Source organism: Dromaius novaehollandiae, chromosome 2, assembly GCF_036370855.1.
Source record: "Dromaius novaehollandiae isolate bDroNov1 chromosome 2, bDroNov1.hap1, whole genome shotgun sequence".
NCBI lineage: Eukaryota > Metazoa > Chordata > Aves > Casuariiformes > Dromaiidae > Dromaius > Dromaius novaehollandiae.
The window spans coordinates 25132992-25145769 of NC_088099.1; the positions used below are offsets into that span (position 1 = coordinate 25132992).

Sequence of the window (12778 nt, forward strand, 5' to 3'; positions counted from 1 at the left end):
ACACACACACACACAAAAGGCTAAGCAGAATGGTGCATTTGCCTTTTCTGTTATTGAGTCTGATTCTGCAGATCCTCTGGATGGAAATCTTATTTTGTAGTAGGCACCATTTCCCATTAAGGCATTGGTCTCTTAAAAAACTGAGAAGAATCACAGGCTAGATTCTCACTGATATGAATTTGGAGTGAAAAACAATATTGTTTATTGGGCACGTACATGGGCATAAGTGGAAACAAAAGTGTTCATGTGCTGACTAGAAATCGTGTCATTTGCTGTACATAAAGACAGTCTTTTCCTTACAGAAGCCCACAGGGCAGGGCTAAACCACATATTTAGAAACCCTTTAGAAACTTTAGGTTTCCCTTGTAGCAGCAAGTCTGATACTCTTCTTTACCTGACGGATATTGTCAGACTTGAGTCTTCTCTTTACTTGGTTACTTAATTAATACAGTAGTTTTTTATTTATTTTCTTATAGCATCACAGGAAGTGGACCAATGCTTAAAGCCCCCAGATTAGTTGTGGAAAAGCATCAATCGCCAGATGAAATTTTCCTGTACAAGGGTGGCAAATTAACGACCGGTTCTCAAACCACAGCTGCGGGTGAAGGACAAGGTTTCCCCAGAGGCATAGTAGAGAAAGAGCAGCTTATCATTAGCAGGCACCGGTCACCCACTAAGAGACTCCAAGTGCTTGGAAATCAAGTCTCACGAGTGTACCCAGATAGCGTCAGTGCTTCTCAAAGGACTGGAGTATCTTTCTCATTTTCTAAAAAAGTCCCTTTGAAGCTCGAGTCCTCAGCCTCAGTCTTCAGTGAGAATTTTGAAGAAGGAAATGATTGTAGCAAATCCTCCAACCAGAAAACAAAGCAAATTCCTGAGGGCTGCCGTCCTGGCACACTTTTGGAGGAGGATGTAAAAGCAAGCCTGGATAAAGGGCCACCTATTCCACAAGACCAAATGGATTTGGATAACAATGCATCAAGACATGTAGCTGCCAAACCTAGAATGCTGAAGGAAATTGATAAAAGCAGTGATAGACAATTAGAAGAAACAGTTAATACTCATCCTTCATTTTCCAAAGTCAAAACTCAGCTTTCAAATTTGGATTTTTCTGGTTCACTTAGAGAAACAGAGCAAGACAGCAAATTAAATGAGTCTGAGCAATTGCTGGAAATGCTCATTTCACCTTCATGCCACACTAGCAATTTTTGTACACAGCCGAACACCTACAAGCACAGCAATGCCCACCTGCCTGACCAGTTGTTACCTGAGCTCCAACCACTTCAAGCACCTGAGCAGGGAGGTGTCAGCAACATTAATGATGGTCCTGGGGAGGTCAAAAGAGAGCTATCTTTGGAGAGTTCAGATCTTTTCAGAGTTCAGAATGGGAATATGGAAACGCTTCCAAGGGAGACTGTGGTTAAAGAGGTTAAGCCCCAAGAATTGCCTTTTCTTCATGTAGTGAGCAAAGATGGCAGCACTGCTCTGCAGTGGCCCACGGAACTACTTTTGTTTACAAAAACTGAGCCCTGCATTTCATATGGCTGTAATCCATTATATTTTGACTTCAGACTCTCTTTAAACCACAGAGATGGTAAACAGCATGAAACAAACAAAGCAAGCTGTAAAGAGCACTCTGTAAATAAGAGTGCAGACGAAAATGAAGCCTCAGGTTTAATAAAACACAAGCAAATGTCGAATGAACAAGATAATCAGTTGTTGAAACCAAAGAAGATGAAAGGTTCCCTAAACCCAAGAAAGGCCAAGCAAAAAGCTGAGTCAGACATAGGGAAAGAAATGAATGAAAATGGTCAAAAATATGTTTCACATTATTTGAATGAAAATATACCCAAAGTGCCTGCTTACCTTGATGTCTCACAAAAGGACTATTCAAGAGAAAAAAGTCTTCATGCAACAACACTGAGAAGATCTTTAAAGCATCGTTTTCATAGCTGTGAAAGAAAGAAACACAGCATTAGAAATGAAAGCATTTCCTTTTCTGCTTTTATGTCTAGGATTAAAAAATCTAAAACTGCAAAATATCATTTGATTTATTCTGAAGAAAAACATGAAAACCAAAATGATCGCAGATCCGTTCAAGACTTGGCCAGCTGTGGTGGTGACATAAGTGACAGTGGAAAAGATTCTGGTGGAAGTTTCGTCAGTTTTAAATCCTGTTGGAACAGCAGATATTCAGAAAATGAAGGATGTGGAAGTCATATGAGATGTTGGAGATTCTCCTCTCCCCAGAAGTCCTCCTCTGACAGACATTCGAGCTATTCTGACACTTCGATTAATAGTGCAAGTAGCTACATAAGCAGTTCCTCTAGTTCCACATCCAGCAACCACAGTAGAAATCATTTGCTGTTTTGTTGCAAAAGAAATAGCAAGACAGCTGAAAGGCACAAATGTAAGCACAGAAAGCACAACTGCATTTTCACTTCTGGCGATGCAGATGAGGATTACCTTTGTCATACTAGAAGTCAAAAAACTGGAAACTGTTCAAAGAAGGGCACAATTAAATATCAATGCTGTTCAAGACATAAAGTTTTACACCACAGAGACAGATCTAAACACAGCAGACATAGACACCGTCATTTTGGCAAAGTGCATAGCAGAAGTAGAAGCTACAATATTTCCAAAAGTTCTTCCACCAGAGATTCACGAAGCAGCGAAAGATCATCTAGTTACAGAATATTGAGAGGCAGCAGTTCAGGATCCTTCTCAAAAGACAACTGTGAGAATAACGAAAAGGAGGATGCAGAAGGAGATTCTAATACTGAACCAGGAAAAGATGAAACTACACATTATGACTCTCTGAATGTAAATTGTCAGTCAAAAAACTTTGATACCTGCCCCTTTGAAGTCCTAGCAAAGAACACAGAGGGGAAAAGAAAGTCACTGTCAGCCAAGCTGCTTTTAGAAAGAGTGCATTGCAAGAAAACCCAGGAACAAATGCACAGTTCAGAGAGATTTTCAAACAATTGTGGGGTAGAATTAAAGGATCACTCACAAAGTCACTTTGCACTTCAGTTTTCATCATCAGTAGATGACATAGCAATGCTACCTTTGCCAGAGAAACTCCTAAGCATAGGTAAAAATGATTTAGGGCATAATGAAATCAGTTCAGTAGAAAACTGTGCAAACAGAAACAACTTTGAAGCTTCAGAGGTAACTAATGTTGGTTTTTCAACAGGCACTGATTATGATCATTGTCTTTTTAAAGACATCGTTCAAATAGGAACAGGCTATCAGAGCCCAAGCATGAAAAGGAACACAGCAATAAAGGAACAATCCAATTTCTTAATTAGTGAAGTACAACCCTTTATACAAAGCTGTGACCCAGTACCAAATGATTTCCCTGGTGCTTTTCCCTCTAATAGATATTCTGTTGTTGCTAATTCAACAGAGACCAAAGAAGAACTACATGATGTAAACATGGACTTGAACCGGGCGGACGGCAGTTCAGACTCTCTTTGTGACAATGCTATGCAGAAGTACGATGAAACAGTAAAAGACCTAGAAGTGTACAATAAAGCCACCTCCCCACCTTTAACACAGCAGCCTGTAACATTTTCACCAGAGGAAATAGATAAATATAGGTTGCTCCAGCTGCAAGCTCAGCAGCATATGCAGAAACAACTTCTGGCAAAACACCTTAAAGTTTTGCCTGCCCCAGGTCCAGCTGCCTTCTCTGCAACACCAGCAGTTCCCACTGTCCCCGTTCAGCAGCACGCTACTGTCACCACCATTCACCATACGCTGCTGCAACGCTTTGCTGTCTCAGCCCCGGTACATCCCTATCCCAGCCCTCTCTCCGTCGCACACCTCCATCCCCTCTCTCATGCACATTTCTCCCCCATATCACTTTCCCCTTTAGCACCAGCCTTCATTCCCACCCACCCCGCTCTGCTGACAGGACACCCATTACACGTGGTCTCCACCACCCCCATTCACCCTTCCCCACTAAACTTCCCAGCATTGCCACATGCTGCATATATCCCAGCCTTATTTGCACCACACCTGACTGCAGCCACATCTGCTATACATCCAAATCCCTTAATTCATCCCTTATTCCAAGTGCAAGATTCCCATCACCATTCTTGCTCTAGCCAGACCCAACAGTTACCCACAATAAAAGAAGTTTTTGGTGTTTCTAGCTATTTGAACTAGTCCACATGATTATATCATGGCTCCAAAAAGAACTTTGAAGAAAAATTGTTATTCAGTATTCAATCACATATCTGAGGGAAAATCTACCGTTTTGTTGAGAGCACATCAGCAAATACTTTAAAGTCCAGGTTCTGGCTGCCAGCATATGGATGTTGATTTGGTTCTCATATTGTGAGTAAAAGCAATTTAAAAGCTTTTCTTGTTATTTTCCCAAGAAGTACAGGTTCCAGCTAATGTCAGTCTTCAGAAGGTTTAGAAGAAACAGTCTGAAATGAAATCCATGGCTGTCATCAGGAGCAGGACCACAGCATCCAAGCACAATAGGGTCAAGAATGTCAGAAGTGACTAGTAATTTAAAGTAGTGCAATTTAAAGTAGTGAAAGCTTGACACACCTCAAACGCTTGTTTTTCTGAGTGTGTGCAACAGCATAATACTTGGTCTGTTTAAGGTATTTTGGATCAAGCAAAAAAGAAAGACCACAAGTCCCTGGTTCAATCTCCTGGCCAAAATACATTGGAGAGCCTGTTACTGATGGGTAAGGAGTTACACTGGAAGAAGAAGGTGACAACAACATCTCAGATACTATAGTGATCTTATAGCTGCTATACATTGCTTACACAGTGTAAAGGGACTGTAGTCTGGCCAAGAGCACATAACAAAAAAATTCTCTTAGTGTAAGGAGGTTTTTTGCTGGCACAAGCAGACTGCTACTTTTCTCTCCCGCACAGGTGTAAAAGATGGTAGGGTAAGGAAGGAGATGAAGCAAGTTCTTTGTCATTCCGTGTCTGGGACTGTGGCATCGGGGTATGTCAGGGCTGGGGTTCAGATGCCCAGAATTGCAACAAAGCTGGTGCTGGGCTTGAACCTCAGATCGCCCTGGCCAGCACTCCAATCCTTCCTTCTTGCCAAAAAGATATATGTGGGAGAATCTTGCCCAAAGAATGTGTAAATATGTTTAGCCCCCTTCACAAACAATATTAATGGAAAATTCTGACCGGACTGAGTTCGTCTACTCAGGCTCCTAGTGAGGGAAAGGTTAAAATTTAGTATTTCCAATAGCCATGTGGTTATTTTGACGAAATGGAGCTCTGTAGGGGGCTTTGATTAGGGAAATTCCCATTTAAGGATAGGGCCACAAACTTGGCTGGCCTGATAAAATCCTGCTGAAACTCAAAAATGTGGAAGTACTCCAAGCAGAATGTGGCCTACAGGTCAATTTTCATAGACAACCTCAGGACAATTCTCAGCATTTCCAGGTATATTGAATCTAAACAAACATGCGAAGTTTCTAACATGATTTCCCAGACTTCCAAGATTCAAATTGAAGTCCTGAATCTGCAGTGTACAAATGCATGCATCTAACCTTCAGCATAATGAGTTGTTGTTTTTGTTGAAATCCCTGGGAATAACCTTTATATGGAAATAGGTGAGGGCATCAACACTTCTTTGAATGGCACTTTCTGACTTTTTTATAATGTTTCTACTCAGCACTGGATATTTACTATGAAATGAAGTTCCTAACTGTGGTTAGACTGCAGACGTCCCCGTACGTGAAGGACAGTGAAGTATCTGACAGATGATAGCTGTTTGTTTGGATTAGAATTGGATTAGAAACATATTTGAAATAATTTCAATTCATTTGCAGTAGTTTAGTGCACAGTTAATAATTCCAAATTGAAAAAAAAATTTTGGAGGAATTTTATTTCATGACATTGGGCTAGCTAAGGAAACTGAGAAATCTAATAGCCATTAGGGTAAGGTTGAATATCTAAAATACTACTTAGGACCGATTTTCTAACTTAGCTTGACTTTTAGTCAAGCTAGGTTGATAGGGTGCTGAAGTATTTTAATTTCTAAAAGAAGCTGCTTCAGCATGAACTGATTTTAAGCCAAAATTTTCAAGAGTGTTTACTAATTGTGACTGCTTATTTTGCAGTTGATTTGCAAAGTTAAAGTTTCTCTGGTAATTAACATTTTAGCCATCAAATATAAACATGTGGGAAAAATTTTTGGAACTGAACAGAAATAAACCCTTAGGAATGAACAAAAGGTTGGTGAAAACACCACCTTCAAATTTACTTCGATTGCATTCACAGCTGATTCATTTATTCCTTAAAAAAAATGAGTCTTGTCATTTTGGAGTTACTTATGCCTGCTGTTTAATTTTGCTTCTTTCAATTACAGGGAAAATTTTATTCAAATTATTGCTTCAGAATTGAGGAAGTCAGAAAGTTTTGGGGGGAAAGATATTAAGACTAAAGAATCCCATATTTTAAAAATTCTCTCTTTCATTTTTGGCTGAAAATGTTTCCTAAATTAGATCTAAATTTACACATTATTTCTGTCCTATAGAAACTTTATTTTCTATGAATCGATCACATTTCACCGCATGCTACTTATCACCTCTGAAAACTGGTACCTGCTTGTTCAGAGTGAGTGCCCTGACTCAGTGGATCACTTGAAAAAATTAGGTTTCTGTACATAAAAGGTCTGAATTGAGCATTTTACAGGAACAGGTCAACTTGTGCTCTGGAAGAGGCTGACAGAGCTGCACAGCCACAGCCCTCACTTTAGGACTGTTACGAGCCTTGAAGACACATGCCCTGCCTGACAAATTTTTAATTTTATGGGGCCAATTTTGTTCCCATTCAAGATAAACCAAGTGTTCTCATTGTCTTTAATGGATCTTTTGAAACCTAAGTAACGTTAAGAGAAAAAGTGGAAGGGAAGAAATGACAGGCTATTCTTGTACTTAAATGTGTACATACACATTTTGCATCCCTGCTTCTTACAGGCATCAAAAATAGTGCAAAAATTCCTATGGCAAAAAATCTATGGCAAGAAACCCAACCAACTGAAACTTAATGGCATCCTATTAAGTAGATCATTTTTGGAAACTTATTCCATTAATTATATAACTTTCCTTTAATGTATGCACAAGAAAATGGGATTCTAGAAAGGAACCAGGAAATCCATGTGTAGTTTTTTATACCAACAGAAATGATCTGGTAAGGCAAATGTATAGACAATAAAAATTTAATTTAATTACATGGAACAATGAAAATTAGGATCTTGATAGGTACTGACGGAAAAAAGAGAGATTAAGAAGGGATAGAAACAGCACAATAGCCAAACAGTTGTCATAGACTGGACAAAGAGAATGTCCGGTATAGCTGTTAGTACACAGAAGGGATTTTCTTGGAGTTAAGTTGGTGTTAAAATTATCAGCACAGCTGAGATGATGTATTTGCTCTACTTGCTGCTGTAATTATTTTTCATCAGTAATTTATTCTAAATATGTAACATTATTGTTATTAAAAGCATACTTGAGCCTGATGTATGGAGCCATGCTACAATTCTGATTTTCTTTAAACTAATTTTTGAAAGAGTTACACTTTCCTGGTGGCAGAGATGTATACACTCTAAGCTAATAATGTGGTTTAGCTTGATTGTACATTCTTGATGCATAATCCAAGGAAATAGATCACCCACATGGTAAAATTCCAATAACAAAAGTTTCTTGAGTTCCACAATGATGAAACTTCAATTTTTTTTGGTAACTGAGGCACTTCTGGAAAACATTTAACATGTATATTTGTTGTGCAAATTTGCATAAAAATGCAATTTGACCAGATTGATTTTAAAAGTGTTAAGTTTATATTTAAAACTGAATAATACTCTGGCTAGTATAATATGTAAACTAGTAATTTTGTTTTGTATCCTCTGTATAAAGTGTTTTATATTATACAGTAGCTAAGTGAATTGCACTATTGTACATGCAATGCGGCTTTTTTTTTAGGTTATTCAAGGAATTCCTGGGAATGTAGTTTATTGCAATAATATTTTTTTTCAATAAAAAGGCTTACTGGTATAAAGAGTGTCAGTCATGTATTTTTAATGTAAAGCATACCAAAAGGCAGCAACATAGTAAAATGCAGAATGATGAAAACATATTCTGTATTTTAATCTGCAAAAATGAAATGCATTTAATTCATCCCTGTGGCTATAATCCTGAAATTTCTTAGAATGTTTCCTAAAGATTTTAGTATGTGTTACAAAAGTGGGTTGTTTAAATGGAACTGAAAATAAATATTCCTTAAAAAATGATTCTATCTATGTGGTTTTTGCAAGCACTTTTAGTGGATCAACATCCTCCTGGATATTTCTATGCACTAATCGGTTTATTTAGAATTACACTTATAACTCACTTGTCACGTTCCCCAAATAATGTCTTTGAGCTGCAGTTCCTAATGGTTGGGTAGAAGGTCCTTGACAAACACCTTAACACTAAGATCTAAGAAGCTGCTATTTATTTATTCTCCTTTTAACCATTCTGTAAAACTTACCTCTTTCATGATACTTATTTGCCGTTTCGTCCTTGTTTTCCCTTTCACAATGTCTTTTTCCAGTTTGCTTTTTGTATCTTTTTTTCCTCAATGTTTCATTTATATTGTAAGCTCTTTAATGGAAGACTTCGGGTTTGTTATTTATTTACTTGGCTTTGGAGTTCTCAGGCACTGTTGCTATACAAATAATAGCTGTAAGACTAATTAATGCCATCAGCAAGTAGTTTCAGAAGTTTCACATCTCTAGGAGAGTATAAAGATGTATAATGGAAAAACATGAGTCTGCATGGGTACATGCGATGGATAAAATTGTCTTTCAAGGTTGTGTGACAGAAATCATATTCTATGAGGTCTGCCTACACATTTGGAAATAATTTCACCAATCTATGGGACCAAATTGATGTATGATGCAGTGTCATCTCATGAATCAGACATTCAAGAAAATCTTGAAATCACAGCAAATCAACAGCAACATAATCAAAACTTGTACATAAAATGTATCTAATTCCATTCAATTTTGATAATTCATCAAGCTGATTCATGATAAAAAGAAAATTCAGAATTATTTGGACAAACTTTATTAAATAAATGTGGAGTGCCTGAAGGAAATCCCCTGTGGATTAGTATCTATAGTATTAGCTGTTAGTTACAGTAGGCTTCTGGTCGAGATCAACTCTCATCTGTCTGTTGCTGAACAAACTCAGAATCACACATACATGCTGCTTTTGGGTAGGATGTGACACGTGAAGAAATGAAGTTTTCCACAGCTTCCTATTCCTGGTAAAGCTAGCTACTTTTTTCAAATGGCAATGCGCATACTCATTCAAATAAGCAGTTGTCATTCCCATCAGCAAGTTCTTCAGCAAGTAAAACCCATTCAGTCCTGAAGAACTTGCGCACGTAATCTGGGCAAATAAACATTGTCCTTTGCCAAGCTTGAATCCCAGGCCTACTTGATAGCTTGAGCCTACCTCGAAGTAAAACATTTTTCACTGTCTATACCACTATTCATCCATTCAGGCCTCATCTATATTCTGAACCGTTTCCTCCTTGAGAATGAAACAGCAATGGTTTGCCAGACTTGAGGTATCTCTTATGACCACATGGATAGACTATACAGAGAAAGCAAATATATATTTTATTCAACTTAAAAATGGAAAGCTTACTAAAGCTGATATTTTGAGACAGTAAAAGAAAAGCAAAACGTATTTGTAGCTGCTTATACTTCAGGTCAGCTTCAGGACATTCTTTTTCTCCCCCAACTAAAAAAAATCACAGTGCAGTTTCCGGCCTTAGCAAGACCTGGGTATTGCCTGCACTAAACGGGATCATAATCTGGGGAAAGGGTCATCCTTATAGATCCCATTTCCCCACAGGTTTCTGCTCCGACCAGAAACCTCCCTGCTCTCTGAAGGCTCCTTGTGAGCCAGAGCCCACAAGCGCTACAAAAGGAGTCCTTAGCTCTTCTTCCATCACATTTGTGAGTACCACAGCTAAAATGCTGTTGTCCTGTGGGCACCAGCTAGGCAGCATTATCACCTGGCCAGACAGAATACGAAATGCACATGACTGCAAAATGTAATAGCTTCTCAGGCTATAAGCAACCCACACAGGATGCAAATACAAGGTTGATTTAAAGATGTTCCATCCCCCTCCTCACAAGTTTCAAACCCTGCATGGCAATATTTTTTCCTTTTTCTTTTTTTTTAAAAAAAACAAGTCCTTACAGTGCTCCTGTTTACTTTCAGTCCCACAGTCAATTTTATCAGCAGAACTGGGAGGGGTGTGTGCGAGACTGAGCTGTAAGAGGGAAAGAGAGAAAGAGCGGCAAAGGAAAGGAGGCTAGAAACTTATTAAGCCAATTTTCTTTAGAGGCAGTGTTTGCATACCTATATCCCCATGCAATGTCAACAGATGTCTCCTGCCGTCCGGTGGGAAGTCGTTCACTTCAGCGCATATACGAAAATAAGCATCTTAAAATAAACTTTATATAGACATATAAAGTATCACTGTGAATGCAGTTCATTACCTCGCTCTTTCTAGAAACTAGACACAATGATAATGATGTGAGAGGGGGGGATAACAGGGAATTTGCAAGACAGTGAACTGTACAGCTGGCTTGCTGAGATTGGGGGACACTGTCAAGACGTGCTTGAATGTTCCTCTGCCCTAGGGCTAAGGGAGATTAACTCAGGAACTTTTCAGGTTGTGGAAATACTCTCCTTGACCTCAGTGGCATCAGACTGGGCCTTAAGACAACACTTTACTTGTGCACGTAGCACTTTGCCAACACTTTTCATTACTCTTCAATAAACCCATTTTTTCTTTAACAGAAAACACAATACAGCCAATTGCAGAAATTACAGACAGAAACAAATCTGTGATTACAGTAATGGGCATTTCTTCTAAACATCTGCTGCTTAGCAGTGGCCAATCTGTTTTGTGGATGTACTTAAAAATGGTCTTGACTGAGATGTCAAGCAGTAGATATACGACTGTCTTAGAAGAAGTCTAAGGCCAAAGTCATTTTTTATGACCTAAATATAAACCCCTCAATATAAAGATAAGGATGAAAATGTTGATAGACTTCCACCAAGCAGTGTAAGCAGTTCTTCTGTGTCTATTTAAGTGCATATCTAAAACTGTACTATGCACAAAAATCAATATTTCATTCTCATGAACCAATAAACTTTTTAGACAAAATAAATTTGTCATTTGCAAATCAATAAACTAAATGTATTTATCAATTTTATATACAAAACAGCTCTGTGTACTCCAAGTAGTGTGTGTGTGCAAATCAGCAACATTAAGAAATAAATCATTGCGAATGGAATGAACCAATTAGCCTCAGAGAGCTATAAACCTACTATTTCTATATAACGCAATATGTTCTACACAAAAATGGTTTAATCATAATTTACTTTCTTCTTTTTGCAAATAATTTATGGCCTAACTATTTTCTGCAAGCCCCAGTGATAAATCCTACAGAATAGAATAGAAATAGTTTTGTGTGTGTGTGTGTGTGCGTGCGCGCGCGAGCGTGTGTGTTCTTAAGCATATAGAATTGCATTTAACAGAGACTTACACCTCTGACATGAATTCTACACATAAATCAAAAAAGGGAAAACATATAGGTAAGATGCCCATCTCTATTCCATTTTCTGTGTTGTTACCATAGTGATAGAACTTTTTTCTTACTCAAACATGTAAAATTTCTTTAATCAATTGTTATATATCTATCCTGATGAAATACTGCAGGTTTTTTCCCCTGTCCCTCATGCTTAGCAGGTGTAGGTTGCTGCTTATCTGCCAGCTGTCTCCATTGTCATGAAGTGGGAAGTCCTACCTTCATCAGAGAAGGTGAAAATATTAGAAATGTTTCTGCCTCGCCCACCCCAGGATTCATCTGAAAGGATTCTTGAGAGTCTCAAGAATCTTCTTGAGAGTGCTCAAGCTAATGTACTTGCTTATTTGACTGCACTGGGTGTCCTACTCAGCTCAGGTCTGCAGAGCTCAAAGAGAAGGCAAAGAACCACAGTCCATACCAGTCTAGAATTTCCAGAGAGTGGGATCATCCTTTCTATGACTCTAAAAAACATGCTCACACAAGCTAAAATAAATAATAAGGAACCAAGTCCTCTATTTCTCTGGACAACACTAATGATGGCTAAAGCTCATCTGATAGAGCAACATTAAATCAACACAAGGCTGTTGGAGAAGATACACTGCTTTGAAATGCTACATTTTTAGTCCTGTTTCATTTTCAAATGAGTTTGCTTTCTGTGGAGGACTAGAGCAGCTATGGGCTTGAAGGTTTAATGATGATCCTATTCATTTAGCTGATCCCACATAAAGATGGTTGGATCCAGGGGTAGATATCAAAATTTGAAGAACTTAAACATTTTAAAAGACAATTTAACACTAAATGTTGCTTAAGTTGCTAGCTCTTATCTGCAATAAGATTTCTACCCACCCACAAGGCATAGATTTTCCAGTCTTATCCACTTCAAGCAACCAAGACCTGAAGTACACAGGAGCGATTTTAGGACTATTTTATATCTCTCTCATTTCCTGAGACATTTAAGAAACTGGCTGTGAAAAAAAATGACAATTACATGAGATCATCCTTGGTCTACTTTTTAGTTTACTTGTAATTTATTGAAATATCTCTGTGACTTAAAACCCTTAATGCTTTTATGAATATCATTTGGAATTACAGTACTGATATCTACTGCTAACATATTATAGGTTTAATCCT

The 12778-nt window shown here is 38.2% G+C and overlaps 1 protein-coding gene across 1 annotated transcript in view; it reads left to right on the plus strand.

Moving 5' to 3' along the window:
* The window catches only part of ZNF804B (zinc finger protein 804B), a 250123-nt gene extending 241842 nt beyond the window's left edge, over nucleotides 1-8281 (plus strand). The window contains exon 4 of the mRNA XM_026098752.2: nucleotides 477-8281. Coding sequence (XP_025954537.2) covers nucleotides 477-4173 — 3697 coding nt within the window. The 3' untranslated portion in view covers nucleotides 4174-8281. The remainder of the gene's footprint in view (nucleotides 1-476) is intronic.
* The last annotated feature ends 4497 nt before the right edge of the window (nucleotides 8282-12778 follow it).